Here is a 19,305-nt window from a genome sequence, read left to right on the forward strand (position 1 = left end):
ATTTTTTCTTGTTAAATGTAATTAAATCTTTGTATTCTTTTGTATCTATCTTATTTTTCTTTCATACTTTCTTATATGAATTTGTTTGTCCGTATCTTTTTTGAAGATGTGTACAAAAAAAATTAGGTAATCAATCGTTGCCATGATTGTCGCTATTTAGCATTGCCAAGTGTACATAGTTTGTGTTTTAAATTTAATATTATTGTACCCATGTCTTACACGTCTTAATATATTCCTAAAAGATTTTAGTTATAAATAGTTTAAGCATAACCTATAAGACATCACGAAAATAGTATTGGAAGTGTTGTTGAAACTATCTGTTATCAATTTTAATTTAATACAATGTAATTTACGGGCTTTTTAGCCATTTCAATTTATTAATTATTTACATGAAATATATTTGTTTTCTTTTATCTTTTATATATTTATATAAAAATGGTAACTTGGTAATTACCTCCGACTGATGAATAAATTAATTCGATTTTAAAAAGATTTAATGTAGGACGACCCTGGGATCAGAGTATAAACCAAGGCTCACCTTTATGTACGACCCTGGGTTCACAGCGTCAAATCAAGCATCACCTTTGTCTCAAACATCACAAATACTCACATTTTGTTATAGTGGTAAATTAAATGTTACTCAAATGTGATGTATACATTTTCCCCCTTTTTTACTTTTCTTTCTTTCTTTCTAAACTGTGTCTTTGTATTGTTATTATTGTTTTTTTTATTTTAGATGTTAGACGGTTCGGTTAAGCAAATTTCAACGTTTTAGAGTCGATATATTAGCGTTGTAAGATGTGTGATCGTTTTAATATTATTGTAGCAGATAGATATCCACCGTATTTTTTAATATTTTGAACGTTTGCGCACTGAAACAATGGTGCCTACATACCTGGCTGGGAAATTATGATTTTGGAAATTTTTTTTTAGATGTAAAATTGTATAATCTCAAATGTTATTGTAAATTTAATTTCATTCTGAATCTTTGTTTTTTAAAGACATGTTATTTAAAAGGAAATAATTAATAAGGTAATTCGAATTTTTAAATGTATAAATGTGAAATGTTTGATGAGTTTTTTTTTAAATTTATTTGTTTGTAAAATTTTATTTATTTCCAGAATTATAATATGGCCAAAATAAATTGATTGAATTGATTGATATGAATTTGTTTATTTTTCTTTTTTTCCTTTCATTTATTATATTTTTTTTTATTTATTACTTAAAATAATTGAATAAAATATTAAAAGTAGTACAGTTCAATATTATTTTATTATTACTTTTTTATTCTTATGAATTCTTTAGTTTATTACATTTTTTAATTTAATTTAATTTTAATTAAATTAAATTAAAAATTTTTTTTAATTCTGATTAAATATTTTTTTTTATTTATTACTTAAAATAATTGAATAAAATATTAAAAGTAGTACAGTTCAATATTATTTTATTATTACTTTTTTATTCTTATGAATTCTTTAGTTTATTACATTTTTTCTTATTTCTATTTGCCCGGCCTATAGATGATATCAGATGAGCTGACTTACATAATGTTTTTTGGTATAAATAATTAAACTTATTATATACTTCAATATTAACTAAATGTACTTAAAATTTTCACTTACGGCGTTTTCCGAAGTGCCTTAATTTATTCGACTTTTGTTCAGATATAAAATTGTAAAATGACTGGTTTCGTGCCTTTGTCTAATCGTATGTTTTGCAAACTGACTAACGATACGTCTTCCATGTACAGAATTTTGTACAGCAAACTGTGACCATAAAAGCTTAAATTTAGCGCTTATTCATATTACTATGAATAGTTTTCTTCCTAATTTCATTGTCGGCGTAAAGTGAAGTTCACAGGTAATAAACGTCCTCGTCTGTGCAATATATGCAGCGACGCGAGTCAGTCAAGTTTATTTAAATCCAATTGTTTAAATAATATTTACATCTATCTACATTGGTAAATTAATTTTTTACAATGATATTATATGTAAGCACAAAAAATGAACTAAAAGGTAGCATAACCTGGCCTTAGAGAAATACTGGATCAATAAACAGTGTCTTAATACACCAGGGAAAGATTAATTGACCAACGGGTGAATTATTTCATCGTCTGACGAATTGATAAAGTGGACACGAACAAAACAAAGTACAGTAATTAGCCGTAATATTTAGTTACTATCAAAACTCAGAATACTTCGTATGGCCATAATAATGGTATAGTGCAAGCAAAAACTTTAACTACAGCTAAAAAATGTTTTCATGTCTGAAAACTTTATTGCCGTACTGAGAACATCCTACTAAAGTTTCATCATAAGTCCAGCGCTTTGAAAACGCATAAAGGACGAAATTAATCTTGTTAAGTTTGTTTGACATATTTCGCATATTTTGAATGTATGAGATTTGTGTGTATGTATTTAGTATTGCGTATTTTGTATATCTCTATACCTATATATTAATAAAATAGGAGTGTCTGTATGTAACATTGACTAAAATTTACGTAAACATTTACGTATTTGTAGATGATAACGAATAACCAATTTTTAAAATTTACCTATATGTGTTCGTAAGATCTTGTTTCTCATAGGTAATCTATGAAACGGCTGAATTGATTTTAACTAGTCTTTGACGAGAAGGTAGCTGATACACGCGATTTTCCAAATAAGATATGACCTAAAGGTCTATGTTACCAGGTCATAAAATTAAAAAAAAAATGATACACCCGGACATATATGTATAAATTATGTAAACATGACTCAGCGTTACTGTCACTTTTGTATATAAGATCCTTGTTCAAATTAATAACATTAAATATTTGAGGATTTATCATGTAATGATGTGAGGGGTCGATTCATCAATTTTAGAATCTTTAAAAGTATTTTTTAATATTCATCGCAACCATGCTTTCCCAAATACTCTGACTTATCTTAGACTTATATCGTGCGTCCTATGACTGTCTTTCCAAAGAAAATCATACGAATGACGATGTTTTATTCAAATGTTACTTCACTGAAAACTGAACGTAAATACAAACAATATAGGTAATTGAAATTGTATCTATTTTACTTATGTATGTACATAAAGATGTGTTCAAGGAATTGTGTATTACAATAAAATATGCTTATATATTAGCTTAGTTAAAAAAATCTATACAAGTATCCCAAAATGTTTATGTAATGGATGTAATTTTTGTCTATATAATCTACAATTTATAGTCGTCCAATTATTGTAGGTACTTTGATAACATTGAAATGTTTGTTAACTGTTAAAAATATTATTAGCCTATGACTGTGGCTTTCATCTAATTATATATTGTTGTCTCTGTTTTGTCAAAGAGAAAGAAAGAGATGTAGATATGTATTAAAACATGGCGTGACTGCAATGGAGTTCTGTAGTTAGAATTGAAACTTATTATCTGTCATTTTTAATAGTACGGTGTCTGTAACTTTTATATTTATTGTAAAATCTTTTTAATGCTATCGTGTTATTTATCCTAATGGAACGATAGAACTCTAGTGAATTTATTATGTGTGATTTATTGGTAATAAAGTTTCAATATATGTTGTATACGTTTATTTAACGAACGTTTATAATAAAATTAATATAGGTACAAGTTTATAAAAAGTAACAAAATATATTTCAGATGCTTATCAAACAGTGTTAAAGTTTGTATAGCTCTTAAACTATGTATTAACACTCAAAACAAAAACTTATATACTAAATTAGTATGAAATCTATCTACAAAATTGCTTATCTGCATTTCAACTGTAGTGAAACTTTGACACATATTGCCTCTTTTTTTCAAAGGAGAGAAAGAGACAACTATATGTTTCAAAACATCACTCCAGAAACTGACAGTAAGAAGGATAACTAAAAAAAGGCATGAAGTTTATTAGAAGAAATATCTTATTTAGTACTTACATATGTTTATTATTGTAAGCAAATACTACAATGAACTTTTAAAAACTATCTCGAAATAGAATACAGAGTATGTAAACCGTATAACAATTTTCTTATTTTTCAAACAAACACCTTTCTTCCATTTATCCAATAATAAGCTAACCTAATTATTTACAATTTCTTTTCAAAAGGGGAAACTGCCAATTTTGCCGTCACTTTGAGAGTAGAATTAGAATTATAGATATTTAATTCTTAACAAATATTATATTAAAAAGCACTATTACTTTATGTTGGTATATTTTCCTCTTATTAATTTTAATAGTATGAAATAAATTCAAATTTAATTTACAATATTTATCGCTGCACTATTAATATAATATATTGATTATAGTAAATATTTTATACTTATACATTATAAAGGCAATAAGTGTAATCAAGGCAAAAAAAACAAAACTTAAATTTTAATTTTTACTTTATCTGAAAAATCCGAATTTATCATTCCAATTTTTTTAAATCACTAAACAATATAGTTACAATCATAAACTAATATATAAATATTATTTATTATTTTACTTCACACAATTCCAACTCATTTACATCTTTGGTTAAATACCTAGTAAGGGTTGGTGATTACCAAAACTTTATATTTTACAATCATCGACACCTGCCAGTAAATATTTCTCATAATAAATAACAATATTAAAATTCATTCAACATTTTCGTTTATCACATTATTGGTACTTTAAATTGTTTGAACAGAACGAAATAAACGGAAAGCCCTAAAAGATGATTTAAAAATAATTGTGTTAAATAATTTATCAGAAATATAATCGCCATTTAATTATTTAAATATTCTATTATGCATCTAATCACTTAAAATTTCGACACAAGTGAAAAGGTCCTTCGAGTCGGACATCATTTTTCTTACAATTACACTACTTGGCAAAGTTTTATGTGTTATTTGTACCGGGTATTATGTATGTATTAACGCACCGCGACTCCGTTTATCGTGACCACTGCATTGGGTCCCGTGGGTTCGGGTTCGTACGCGGAATCAGTGTCGCTGCGGCGGCCGTAAGCGATGTTATCAGCTACTCGCTCGCTATACGGCGAATCGTATACATTGTCCGTCACGTGATCGTAGATGTGTCGTCCGTTCGTGTCATGAAGAGTAGCATAGCTCATTACCGCCGCGTTTTGGTCTTCTTTTCTCTCCGCACCTTCGATATTCTCTGTATTCTTCACCGGCATTGCTTTTCGACTGTGAAAAATGATATATATAATTTTTTGAAAGAAACAAAAATATGTATTGGTATTAAACAGATGGCTCCTTTACGTTTATGATAGAGTTAACTATCTGTCTCTTTAGCTTCAATTTATTAACAATGAAATAAATATATGAAAGCAATACTTACAGTCGTAAATAAATAAGAGCGAGCAGCATAAGTAAAAACAGTACGATGCCGCAGCCGACGCCTACGCTCAGCGGTAGAGCGCCGCTATCCGCCGCCTCGTTGGTCGCTAGTTCACAGCTGGGCTCATCGCCCGACCACTTGCCGTCGTCCAAGCACTTCCGTAGGAATGGCCCTACACGTTGATACTGCGGCATGCAGTGGTATTCGATAGAACTGCCGAATAGGGTCGAACTGTTCGATATTATGATGCGACCATTGTCAATCGTTCCCGGTGACTTGCAGTCAATTGCTGTAATATTAATAACAAATGTTATAATAATTAATTATAAAAACATTTTAAACAATAATTACGACATAAAAATCAATTTTATTTAATACTTTAACAACACCAGTTACTGATGGCCTTACTGTCATCGACTTAATATATCTATATGAGATTTGTTTGTATACTTTACGCCCGATAGCTACACAATTTTTAATAAAAAAATTGCTGACGACGATACGAAAACGTTCTCACGAATATTCGTGCAAGGCCCTCTGTACTATTGTAGCAAGTCAAGCTCACATAAATACATACAAATTGTAAATAATAATTTAGGATAATTTGGGATTGACATCGCGAACCACGAACTTCAAAATACAATTGTACAAATCTACTCACGTATACAGACTGGTGGTGATCCATTCCACACTCCTCTTGGCATGCACATCCTGGTCTGGTTACCGCGGAGGCTATAGCCTCGCTCGCAGCGATAGTGAGCCTCGCTGCCAATACTGAGCGAGGATGTAACCACAACAAGTCCGATGCTGCCTTTAATCTGGATCGATGGGTCTGTGCACGTTATTTCTGAAAACAAATATAAACATATTGATATAACACACACACACAACTTGTTCATTAATCCTGGATAAGGGGATGAGGCTCTTCGTCTTTTCATTGTGCTTGCCAATCAGCCTCTTTAGATAACATTTCTAAGACTAAACTAACAAATATGTTGTACGATATTTAGGCTAGATAAATCGAATACTGCGTTTAAAATCAATTACCTTTGCATATTGGTGGTTCGGAACTCCACGTTCCGTTGTCTTGGCACAATCGTCTCGAAACACCATCAAGCTGCCAATGTTCATCGCATTCGTATAGAGCTGCAGCCCCGTAATATGTGGCATTGGTCGCCAGTGTCACTATACCATTCTGCAGTCTGCCAGGATTGCCACAGTCCACATCTGGAAAATTAATCAAAAATATGATTAGTCAAAACTAAAGCCTATTCTAACATAACTTTATTTTAGTCATTCCTAATTAATCTAACTAATATACATGCGAACGTCTAGATGGATGGATGGATGAATGTTTGAAGGTATCTCCAGAACGGCTGAATAGATCTCGCTGAAATTTGGCATAGATGTAGAACGTAATCTGGAAGATCACTTAGGCTACTAATCTAGTTTTTTTTGTTGTTGTGGTTTATAAAATAATATTCTCTACTTACATTGACAACGAGGTGTGACCCCACTCCATTGACCATTATCCTCGCAGGTAGACAGGCTTTCGCCGATGACTTTGTATCCTCTTTCGCAACGGTATTTGACGAGCGCACCAATACGGTACGTATTGCCTGCATTGGTGGTACCTACTGTGCGGATGAGTGTACGTCCATGCATGCGGTCATTGCCTGTCACAGATACTATGCTGTTCTCTGCTACTACTGGCTCTGGACAACGGATTTCTGGAAAAGAATAAATTATAATTTTAAATAAAAATATGAGGCAAATGGATAGTTTTATTGTATTAACCGTACATGTAAATTGTTACATTTTATTAATCTATCTCAGATTTAGTCCGAATTTACTGGTAGAATTTTTGACACTTCGCTTTAAGTCATATAATTTAAATTTGTACACACAAACACAAATCTGTGCGTATTAACCACTTATTGAGTGGTTTTCAATGACTTATCTGGTTTGTAATTATTAGGGTAGAACTTATAACAAGTATAGAATGATTCATACCTTCACATCTGGGCGATGAGTCACTCCACTGATGATCTTCTGTGCAGATTCTTCGCACGGGCCCTACTAGACGGTAGTTAGTAGTACACGAGTACTGTATAATGCTGCCTAAATGTGTGGTGCCGTTCAGTAGCTCCGCAGATCCATATGGCAGTGGTGGTAGCTTTCCACAATCCACATCTATAACAAAATACACATTTATAGAAGTTTTATTCCTCATGTTACCTTTGATGCGTAAATTAAGCAAAACTTTTTATTGGCATATTATCAAAGCTTCCTTTCTTTAGTATTTACGTGTGGCACTACAAAGAAATATTTTGGTAAATAGAATGACTATTACAATTAATAATCGAGTTAAAACTTTCGTGTAAAGCATTTCACTTTATATATAATTATTCATATTACTTTTACTATAACAACTTAAACAGTAAGGCGTAAATTTGACTGTGCGCATTATGTTTTATTTTAGAAAAGTAATAAAACCAGTAGATGCTATAATCATGATATAGAGAGATGACGATGAGGATACATATTCTTATTTTTGTAAGTTCCAGATTTAAATTAATTTAATGCAAAGCATAAATGTCTTAATCATAATAATAATAACATTGAACTTACACTCGCATTTCGGGGATTCCCCGGACCATTCGCCGTCTTGTTGGCAAAACAAACTTGATTCACCAACCAGCTTGTGACCATGCTCGCAATGGAAATCGATACTCGAATGTACGTTGTAGTCGTAAGCTTCCATGTAACCCCCCGCGGGGACTTCTGGATCAGCGCAGGTAATCACTAAAATATATAAAAAGTCTGGCTTAATTATTTACGTTAAAACATAATTTTATATTTGTTTTTTTTTTAAGTACGTTCGGCGAGGATATGTAGCTTATAAGTAAATGAGATAGCTTTTCCTTCAGTGATCACTAAACATCTCCGAGAAATTAAAGTAGCTAATCAAATGTTCTTATTGTTCTCTATATGTGACTATTAAGTATGTTGTGTAGAAATTCGTAGGTAACAAACATACTAACATAGTAAAGTAGATTGCTATAATATTAAGTGTGTTTTGATGTTACCTATTTTATGAGATATTTCACGGGTATAATTTACCTTCCTTGTTTTATTGTACACCTCGATCTAAAGAGTTTTATTTTTAGGAGCGGACCGGCTACCGGGAAGTCGGTTTTAATTAGAGCTTCCGCTGCTTACAGGAGCTCGTGCTAATTACAATCTACTTTTCACAGAAGTATTAATTACACCGGAGTCTGATAAATGTATTCCACTAGATTCGAATGTAATATAAATGTTTAAATGCATTTTTATGATTCGAAATACTCACGATCACATGTTGGTATGTCATGGGACCATTTTCCATCCCTGTTGCATGTAAGGTACTCAGTTCCTGATAACCAGTAGTCGGCTTCACAATTAAACTGCGCTATAGAGCCATATGTCGTTGTGCCGTTTAGCAGTCTAAAGGAACCCTTGTACAATTGAGCAGGTGTTCCGCAGTCTACATACTTGCAGGAAGGTGGTGTACCAGCCCAAATACCGCCAAGCTTACAAGTTACACTCTGCAAAAGTAATTATAGGTATAAATAAACTGCGCTTAAGTAAATACATTACGGGATTAAAAACTTTATACAAGTTTCTTTGAAATAAAAATAAAGGGAAAATTGTTGAAACCTAGACTAGGGTTTTGTAAAGAGCGCTTTGAGTTTATCCAAGATAATTAAACCGATTTCGATTACTGAATCTAACTTTGTGAGATCGCTTCAAATGAAATCAACAACAATCCAATCTATTTAATGTTTAAGTACAATCGAATACTGATTCTATTTCTCAAAAATAAACAAAGGATTAAACTAATATCCATTAATGTAACCATTGTTCACTGTAGGCCTTTACTTAACTTAAGGCGAACCATTTTTCGACCAAATCAGCTCTTGACGTAAGATGGTATCGTGGTTGAGTGCTAGTTAATACATTAATAAAAAACTACTTACAGGTGTACCAAACAGTATGAATCCATTTTGGCAAGTGTAGGTTGCCAAAGAGCCGGCTTTGTGCCCACTAACTGCTACAGTCGCGCCAGCCACCGGCGGCGGTTCAGGGCACCAGTCGAACAGACATTTGGGCGCTTGCCCACTCCATACACCCTCATCGCTACATTCCCTCGACGGCTCACCGACGAGTGTGTGGTTCTCTTTGCAAGTGTACGTCGCCCTCGCGCCGTGTGTAGTGCGTCCGTCAATTAAAGACACGTCACCATCTTGGATCGGGGTAAGACCGCCACAGTCGACATCTTGAAATAACAATTTCATACTTAGACACTTTTACCAAATATAATGCAAATATAATTATAAAGTAAAGTTCGAATCCTGCCATGTACCAATGTGTTTTTCGATTTCCGATTTACATATATACATTTATCCGACGTTCTTACGGTGAAGGAAAACATCGTGATGCAACCTGCACATATCTGAGAAGAAATTCAAAGATATGTGTGAAGTCAACCAACCCGCACTCGGCCAGCGTGGTTGACTATGGGCTAATCACCCTTAACTTAGGGTAGGCTCCGAGCCCCTCGGTGGGGACATATAGTGAGCTGATGATGATGATGATGATGATGAATTATAAAGTAAACACTCGAGATTTATATTAGTTATTAAGACGGCATTTCCTTAACAGCGGCACTCATAGTAGTTAAGTGTATTAGTAAATATAGCCTTAAGGCCTCCAGTAGTGACCAATTAACTCTAAGTGCGGCGGTGAGTAACTAAGATGCTTCAGGTATAACAACTGTATAAAAACTATTACTTACATTTACAACTCGGCGCTGTACCGGACCAGAAGCCGTCTTCTTTGCACTCTCTAGTTTTGTCTCCGAGCAACATGTGACCTTCAGGACATCTGTAGGCTATAGATGCTCCCACCAGGTAGCTGTTTCCTTCAATTGTTGTATTCAACAGTTTGTCTGGACTGCCACAAGATGGCGGCACTGGAGAAATAAAATTAAAATCTTTACGTCTGTTTTTGTAAAAAAAATATTACATCGCTAATCATTTATTCACAGAAAAAAATTGCTATACTTTCCATAAAATACCAATTTAATAGAAATATTTTTTATAAAATGGTTCAGTGCTTGCGTATAATTTTAGATTTCAGCAAAATAATTAAATAATCATTCGCAAAGGAGTACTCAGTCGCTAGGCGTTGGATGTGCTGTCATTATCGATCATAGTCAGTGAACAGCCAGCCAGCATTAAAAGCTACCGTTCTTCCATTACCATCAGCGAATACTTTTTGTCATCCATTCGTTACTTTTTGTCTATCACACCGTAAGTAAAACACATGGCAGCTTTCATAAACAAAAATGTAATAAATATAATTCGCAACGAAATATCAATAAAAATAAGTGAAAAAACTTATTACAAAAAAATAAACTTAATTTATAACTAGCTGTCATCCGTGAACTCTCTCCGCGCGTAATTAAAAAATCAAAATTAGCAGCTTATGTCTTCTTTCAGACTATGTTTTGTGTATGATCTAGATTTCATCGAGATATGTTCAATCGTTCTGGAGATACCTTGAAACAAACATCCATCCATCCATCTACACATTCGCATTTATAATATTAGTAATATATTAAAGATAAAGTCTTGTGCAATGACCTTGTGTCTGAGATAAGGCAAGCAAAAAGATGAATCTATTTTTTACTAATACTAAAAGAAAGTAATAACTAACAATGACACTGCAAGCAATTGCTATAGCGGTTGCGCGAACATATTGGAGAAATACCAAGACCTCATAAAAGACAGGCCTGGATTATTGGAAGCCATTTCCTATTTTAACTTAGTCACATAAAGTTAGGACCGAAACGTATAATATATTCCTTTGAAGGACGCTTTCTGTGAACTGTAGTCCTTGACGTCAGATGCAATGCTACCTTGTTATTTATAATAAGTATGAAATACAAAGGAAAACATAAAAATGACAAACAAATATTCAACGTAGTGATACATTTCGCCAAGTTTCTTGAAAATGTAAAGAAAACTTTGTATGCATATACAAATCCTGTTAATACAACAATACACAACAACACAAACATTTCAAAGAGTGTATCATTTTTACTCGCAGAAAGTAAATACGATCTTTATTAAAAGTATTTTCTTTGTTAGTTTTTTTATTAATGGTTACTTATGAAACGTTAATTTCCACTGCTAAAATATTTTTATAACCACATTGTTATCTCCATTATTCTAAGTAGAATGAGAGGGATAATATATGCATTGGAAACCATGTTTATACAATAATGTCGCGTCGCATCTCGCAGCGCATCAGAATAAAGTATAGATATGTACCTATGAAGGTGACACTCACGGTACTGGCAGATCCAGTGGAGATAGTCGAGGTTACAACCGACGTCGTTCCACAGCCACGCCCGGCCACCGTCCAGCACCACGCAGTTCTGTTCACCATTGTAGTTGTTCGGCTGGTCTTTGCCCCAAGTCGGTTTCGAAACCAATTCACCTACATAACATAATATCGATTAAACACATTAGAGATTTTTTTGTTAATTAAATTTTTTAGAAACAAGTGAAAACTAAACACGTTATGATTAACGAAAAACTATAACACTATGAATACTTGTAACTGATGTATGCCCAAGATATATGCAACTTCGCGTTACTTTAATTTTACCCGTATGAGTACTTAACCAATGCATTCTCTATAAACATTTTTACGGCAGGAGGTAAACATATCACTTATCTCCTATCTTCTTTAAACCTTTATATTTTTTAATTAATGTTTTATTAAAAAAAATATACTAAGTTATTAAATGTCTTTTCAGTTTGCTCAGTTCTGCTTTGAGCATTTAAAGTTTCCGTTGAATAAACTGCGATGTCAATTTAGTACTTTACAGTGAATAAAGTTAACGTTTGAGTTTAAATACTTACATCAAAGGAAGAAAATACTGCACCGAGTAACTGTTTCTACTTTATTTTAATAGTAGCCCTTGACGCAAAAGACATTTATTTAGTTAGGATTTTTTTCCTGTCCAAGACGGCGTAAAACATTGGAAGAGACCGTGTCAAGGATATACTTTATATTGCTACAGCTAGAATGCACTAGAGTAGCATAATACAATATTATATTTAACTATGTTACACGATGTTCAATATTAAGTGAGAAGTGAATTTTATAACTCTATAGGTACAAACAATTGCAATACTGAACTGTTTACTGCTCTGCATCAATGTTCTACTCTCGTACGAAATAGCATTAAAGTTATAATAATTACCATCAACCCATCTCCATGTTCTCGAAGTGAGACCAGGTTCCTTCTGAGCTCCTATCCAGACTAGTTGCGTCTTCAGCTGTGCCTTGCGTCGTTCCAGTTCTTGTATTAAGTAACTAGAGGTTGCTCCCTAAAAAACATGATTTATTTTATTTAAATTAGAAATCAAGTGACAACCTTAACGTCACGATGAGGTGTAGAATAGGAAATATAACAAATTCTATTATAAATAGTTTAGTATACGATATTTTTTCCACAGGTTTCGAAAATTTACATCTCCATGGGTACGAAGTGTCTTATAAATTCGCTTACATTGTTTTGATCCCATGTCAAACATATATTAATATGTTAATGGGGAATGAATGTCACTTACTAGTTCTATATAAATATACTCAGTGTGAACTCAGGGATGATCTATATTTACATATGTACGTGACTTACTTAGGCGAATTATCTATAATTAGCTATAATTCGCCTAAGTACGTCACGTCGTATACAATTATCGGATTGCTTAGGTCACGTAATGGTCAGTACGCTTTTGGATTAACAAACATTAATTAGCATTGTTAAGTTGTCCACAACTTTTCTGCTATTATTTTAGAGATTTACAAATGTACAATGGTCTTGTCTCCTTCAATTGAATAAACTGTGGTAGTTATTTTAGTGACTTCCAACTCTTAGCTACAGTCCACGTTTAAGCTTCTTACGACTACGAGTACTAGTTCGAATGGGAACTTTAGGAGGCTTATATGCAAAGAGGCTTTCCATCCATTCATTAAAATTACATCTGTTAGTAAGCTACCTGTTCGAGAGCATAATAATAGCTACAATCGAATGAAATAAAATTGCTACTATATGTTAAAAGAAATTTACTTAAAGGATTTCATTAAAATGTCCCATTGATTTGTAATAAAATATAATACTAGCATTTTTAAGATGTTTAAATGAAAATGTATATCAATTACAACATACCTAATATAATATTACAATAGATGTAATGTCATAGTGACGTAGGATCTAATCATAAAAAAATGCAATCATAAAATACACGAAGACTCAAATCTAATAAACAGTGTTTACAGAAATGGTTGAACAGATCGGAAATGGAAACCTCGGTACTCGAAGCGTTTGCAGTTATGCTTTGCAAAACCAACTATTCATTTGAACTGTATTTAATTTAATAAATTTCCGATCAGTGGGGAAAGTCAAAGGCGCACTTATATTAATTTGATTAGTTAGTAACTAATTCAGGAAGTGCATGGTTGAATCAGTTTCATGTAGATCTTTCAAGTCTGTGTTACGAACTGTTGATATTTGAAATTGATAGTAACAGAACATTGAAGTCAGTTCATGTCGCCCGGACTTGATACGATCGATGTTCAATGGGAAAAGTGTTTGTATTATAATTACATGTTTAAATATTGTTAGTCATAATTATTTGATACTTCGAGCCATCAAAATATATAGATTTTTTATCACCAGTCTTTTGTTAATTAACTAATATTTTTTGCACCATGCAAAGTAAACTCTAGGCTTGCGATAAGATATGGTTTACGACAATAGTAGAATGGTGGGATTCGAACCCTCGACCACTTGATCGGAAATTTGTACCCTTAACCATTAAGCACCTTAATTGGCACACTAAATTCAGATAAGTTGATTTCTTACCTGAAAGCCATGTATGAGGTCACCGCCGTGCGATTGGCACTGCTTGCGTGCATCGTCGAAGGAGGCTCCTTTGGCTACGTTGAACTCGTAGCAGTTTCGTGAAAAAGCTGCAAGTTCTATGTCAGCGGAAGCACCAGCCGGTGCACATCGATCGTTGGAAAATTCTTAAAAAAAAAAAACAATGATGAATAAGCTATCGTCTGCTTTTTTCTCGTGTAAAATAAATTACATATACGTCCATGATAATATAAGACTGTTATTGCATTATTTAATTTTGATATTGATTTATTTTTGAATGTGAATAATACAAGTAACTTTAACCTTATAGAAAATTTAGTTACACTATCGCTAAAATGGTCACTACGAACATTAATGTGCGCTAAAAGTTTCCTCTTGCCCGAGCTAAGTTTATTAGACAACTGCATTAAATATTTACAGTGCATTTACAGGGAGCGTTATTAAATCTCTGTTCAGAAGCGGAAATTATTCACGGTATCGGCTAAGTTTATTATGTCTCAATATTGTCGCATGTTCTACTTTAATGTGCATCTTAATTTATTAGTTTAGAGCAAAGTTTTGCTGAACCATGTCCTTGCAACTGTACATTGTACTCGTATTTTATATCATATCTATAATATGTAGAAAAAAATGCCCGAAATATAGTTAATTTTAATCATTTTAGGCAATTTTAAATACAGTAAGACATTTTCAGTGAAATATTTATTTCATTTTATCGGTCTTAAATGTCCTTAATGTCCAGCATTTTATTCATTTACATACTTTCTAGTACTTTTTATTTTAACCCTAATGTATTTTCACCTGTAAAAATAATATAGGACAATGTTTAAGTTTTAACATGTAAATTTAAATTAGAGTTTGTAAAGACCTAAAGGCTCTGGTACCGTGAGGGGGGAACGAGAGGGTGGCATAGCGCTGCCCATAAAAAGTCTTCTATGTAAGTATTATATAAACAAAATTCAGGAAAGTTAGGCTGTTTTTAGAACTCGAGATATTCTGCAGCAAAAATTTTTAAAATAACCACCTTCTATTTGATGTCGACTAAAAATAAAAAATGAAACTGGTTTAATCAAACTTTTTCCTCATACACACAGTTACAAATATATTACTTGGTATTTTGACTTTATTATTGCAAAGCACAAAGGTTTCATTTAATATTTAACATTAGCTAAAAACAGAGAGTTAAACAAGCATCATAATACATTTGAGAATTTAACAATTTTAGAATAACAAATAGAAATGTTTCGCGGAAAATTTCCACACAAAGTGTAAACGGGATTAATTAGTGGAGAGCGAAGGTTGACTTGCGTTACGGTACACAGATTACGGGCTCATTAAAATAGACGTTACTAACTTACAAGCGAGTATTTAACAAGCAGATAGAATATTGTCACATACATGCACTTGTGACTTCATTAAAAGTTTGTAAACTCGAGTAGTGCACGAGCGTCTACTTCCTGAAGGTCAAAAGGTAGCGTTAGAAAATTAAGGCGGAAATACTATTGAATTATTTTATTACATCAAATATGTTCTATATATTAGTACGTGTAGGATACATTTTCACCCATTTGTAAGGATGTTGATTGAACAGATGAATGTAAAACACAGTTAGATTTAATAAATAAGAATTTATTTTGTATATAAGAAATGTATAAAACTATTCCTATACATAATTATTATATTGAAATAATATTTTTAATCAGATTTAATGGTGCAATTAATAAAAAAAGAATTTACAGTGGGTAGTTCCATATTCAGATAAATCCAATTCAATTATTGGTATTTATCAAAACAGTCAATTACATTCGACAAATGGAGCAACGTAATTAATCCTGGCTTATTGGAATTAAAATAGCTTCGGCGAACTGCGAAAAGCCAAATTTATTTATAAATGTACGGGTTGTTGTTTGTAAAAAGTAAATCCTTACTTTGTATAAACAACGAAAATATGTTAATGAATTTAGAAAAAAACGTAACAGTGAAAAACAATACCCTCTTGCCTGGAGGGTAAAAAGACTTTTAAAACATTAGTTCTTAATTAGAAAAAAAATTTTGAAAGACGAATTCTATGTCACTCCGGGGAGGAATACGATCCGAATGACACTTCATTCGTTAAAAAAAGGCGTTTAGGGTAGAAGCGGTCATATCAGCTGTGACAGACTTATATACATACACATGTATCCACATATATACATATATATTCCATTAGTCTGTCGGGTAATTACAAATATTGACAAAATATATAAACAATTGAAGTGTGTGTTATTTGTAAGTGGCAGTAAGTAAAAGTAAGACCTTTATTTATTAATGGACATTTGAGTCCCAGAACGCAAAGGAAGTTTGTACACGTGTTGTCAGTATCTAAGCGTGAGTTTTCAATACCAAAAATGTGTACAAAAACATATTGTTATCCCTTTCGTTCGCTTTGATAGAACAAAGATAACAATATAAAGATTTAAGGTATTTCACACGGTACGTTGAAACTCACGATACATTTGCCTATACGATTGTGTATTGGATACAAGAGTAATGCCACTGCACTCTAGACATGTTCCGATCTCATTTAGCATGCATTACATGAGAATAGGGAATGTGTAGTTGAAAGGGCGTGGGCTTGTGCACCAAAATATATTTGCAACAATGTGAATAATACATACGATGAGAAACGTAATTTTCAGGAGCAATTGTCTGGCAGCCTGATTGCTAATATAAATTTTGCGTTAAACAAGACAAATCTTATTGCAACAGGTTTTCTTCGTTCGAGAAACCGGAATAGCACTGTACTACTTTAGAGTAATTAATTTTCCCTTGAACATATTATTATGAGTTTGAAATAATAAAAAAAAACTAAAGACGAAGACAATGGAATAAGCGTTTCGCAATTGAATTTTTTCTACACCATGCTATGTCCGTTTAACAATAGGTGAAGTGAACCTATTCACAGCGGGATTTTACCTTCTGTTGTAAAGACTTCGACTTCGCAGAGAGACAGAGAACCTTCGACTCCGACTAGTTGTAGAAACACATGTTGGCCGATTAGTGGTCGGGCACATGTGAAAGTTTTTGTCACTCCTTCATCTGTAACAAAATATTGTCTTTAGACATAATGCAGGACAGGCAATAAAGAAATCTTTTTTTTTACTACAGTTTACTTTTTAAGAGCTTCATTCTTAACATCACTTAGATTAACGTATGTGATACTTCGATTTTGGTTACTATTTAAAGGAAATTGAAAATACTTAAATATATCTGTACATATTTTAAATTGAGGTATCTTTAGGGTCGTCAGAACAAAGAACGAGATTTATTCAAAGTAAATTATTTATTAGTTGTTTTTACTATGGCTCTCATGGTAAGTTAAATGACGTAAGTTTTTTTTAAATTGTTTGTAATATCATTAATGCTCTATCATTTTAACATGCGCTAGTAATCTTAGTTATTGCCGCTGTGTTGATGACTAGGAAGGACGCCATCCGTCTTTGCGTTCAGAAGCTGAAACACATTTTCTTTTCATTTCCGGTAAAGGATGTCAGCATACGTATGCATCGTATATTAGAAAATATTTAATTAATTTTGTTTGATCTTTAATTACCATAATTAAAGGTAGCTTTACATAAAACATATATACCACTTATAATATATAACGTATAAATCGGAATATTTTTTAATAAAAAACGGCGATTTAATTCGAATGCTTGGCCAACGTTTGAGGTTTTGTAAAGGAAATTAGTTCATTGAAGATGTCGTGTTTTAAAAGTCATGCCAACGCTTCCGGGTAGGCTGAATTTGATTTAATAAAAAATCCAAATTGTAAATAGTTAATGTGAAAATGTTACAATATAATCTGGACAACATTGTAAGTAAATAACAGGGTTGTTTTAATATAATATATAGTTTTGTTTAATTTGTGCTGTTCGGAGACGTTCACTTTAACTTTTTCCGGATTTCATTTATTCGTTAGAGGCACAAAGAGCGTTGCTTTTCGAATCAAAATGTGATTTTCCAACGCGCTTGATCGTGAAATTCCTTTGACTTTAAAAAAGTATCAAAGCGTAAAATGACAAAGGCCCATGCACGAATTTATTGGAAACGTACTGCACAACGTAGCTTCAGTTCACCGAGTAACTACGACAAAGGGTACAAAGCTAATGAAATATTAAAATGGATATTTTTACAAGAAATGTAATATTATTGTTAACCTCATTTATTTTATGTTTACTTTCCTTACAGGAAAAAATCTTACGTTAAAAAAATCGCGACTAAACTGATAAAATTTTATGTCTTCATAAGTTCTTTCCATAGATATTTTATTATATTATCTTTAAGTAAAATTTTACATAATTTACTAATCTAATTATTTTGCTGTCTGTATTTCTTTAAGCCAAGAATTTTAAACTTACGTTGATGTCGAGGTGTATTTCCAAGTTAATCTCAATCTTTGCGAACTACACTGTAAATTGAATTAAACTAGAGATTATGAAATTTTGCGAAGCGTGCAAAGTTAGCAGCATCGATACTAACTACCTTACCTACAGGCTAACGTTCAAAATAACATTAAATAATTTATTAAAATGTGAAGTAATATTCCGAACGTTTTAAAAATAAATCTTACAATATTTATTTTCCTCATCGGATGACGTATTTGAATGTGTCTATTAGAATATATTTATTTGTTTTACATTAGTTACCTTTAATTATCTACGACTTGCAACTTAAAGTATCACAATAATGACGTGGTTTTGTGATTGGAAATATACGGTTCGAAAGCAGACGTCGGTAAAATTGCAATCAACCGTACGCCAACCGATGGGAGCAATCGACGTCTACCGACCACTTCAAGCAATCTGCGCGCAGCCATCCTAAGTTTAAATGTATATGTCATCCGCAAAATCGCAATCATTTGGTGCTGTGGTCGTAGCTCGTGATTAGGTAGTCATGTAGGTCTATTTCCGGCAAATGGAATGTTGACGAACTTTAGAACAAAGGTAA

General features: G+C 32.5%; 1 protein-coding gene across 1 annotated transcript in view; it reads right to left on the minus strand.

The window, feature by feature from the left end:
• Positions 1 to 2,901: 2,901 nt before the first annotated feature.
• Positions 2,902 to 19,305, minus strand: part of fw (CUB and Sushi multiple domains furrowed) — a 55,678-nt gene continuing 39,274 nt past the window's right edge. The window contains exons 5-18 of the mRNA XM_013323951.1: positions 17,272 to 17,394; positions 14,299 to 14,462; positions 12,634 to 12,760; positions 11,712 to 11,861; positions 10,153 to 10,329; positions 9,335 to 9,633; positions 8,668 to 8,902; positions 7,947 to 8,120; positions 7,329 to 7,508; positions 6,809 to 7,045; positions 6,363 to 6,542; positions 5,977 to 6,162; positions 5,316 to 5,604; positions 2,902 to 5,161 (exon numbers count right to left, since the gene is read on the minus strand). Coding sequence (XP_013179405.1) covers positions 4,885 to 5,161; positions 5,316 to 5,604; positions 5,977 to 6,162; positions 6,363 to 6,542; positions 6,809 to 7,045; positions 7,329 to 7,508; positions 7,947 to 8,120; positions 8,668 to 8,902; positions 9,335 to 9,633; positions 10,153 to 10,329; positions 11,712 to 11,861; positions 12,634 to 12,760; positions 14,299 to 14,462; positions 17,272 to 17,394 — 2,798 coding nt within the window. The 3' untranslated portion in view covers positions 2,902 to 4,884. The remainder of the gene's footprint in view (positions 5,162 to 5,315; positions 5,605 to 5,976; positions 6,163 to 6,362; positions 6,543 to 6,808; positions 7,046 to 7,328; positions 7,509 to 7,946; positions 8,121 to 8,667; positions 8,903 to 9,334; positions 9,634 to 10,152; positions 10,330 to 11,711; positions 11,862 to 12,633; positions 12,761 to 14,298; positions 14,463 to 17,271; positions 17,395 to 19,305) is intronic.

Source organism: Papilio xuthus, unplaced genomic scaffold (genome assembly GCF_000836235.2).
Source record: "Papilio xuthus unplaced genomic scaffold, Pxut_1.1 DF825017.1, whole genome shotgun sequence".
Lineage (NCBI taxonomy): Eukaryota > Metazoa > Arthropoda > Insecta > Lepidoptera > Papilionidae > Papilio > Papilio xuthus.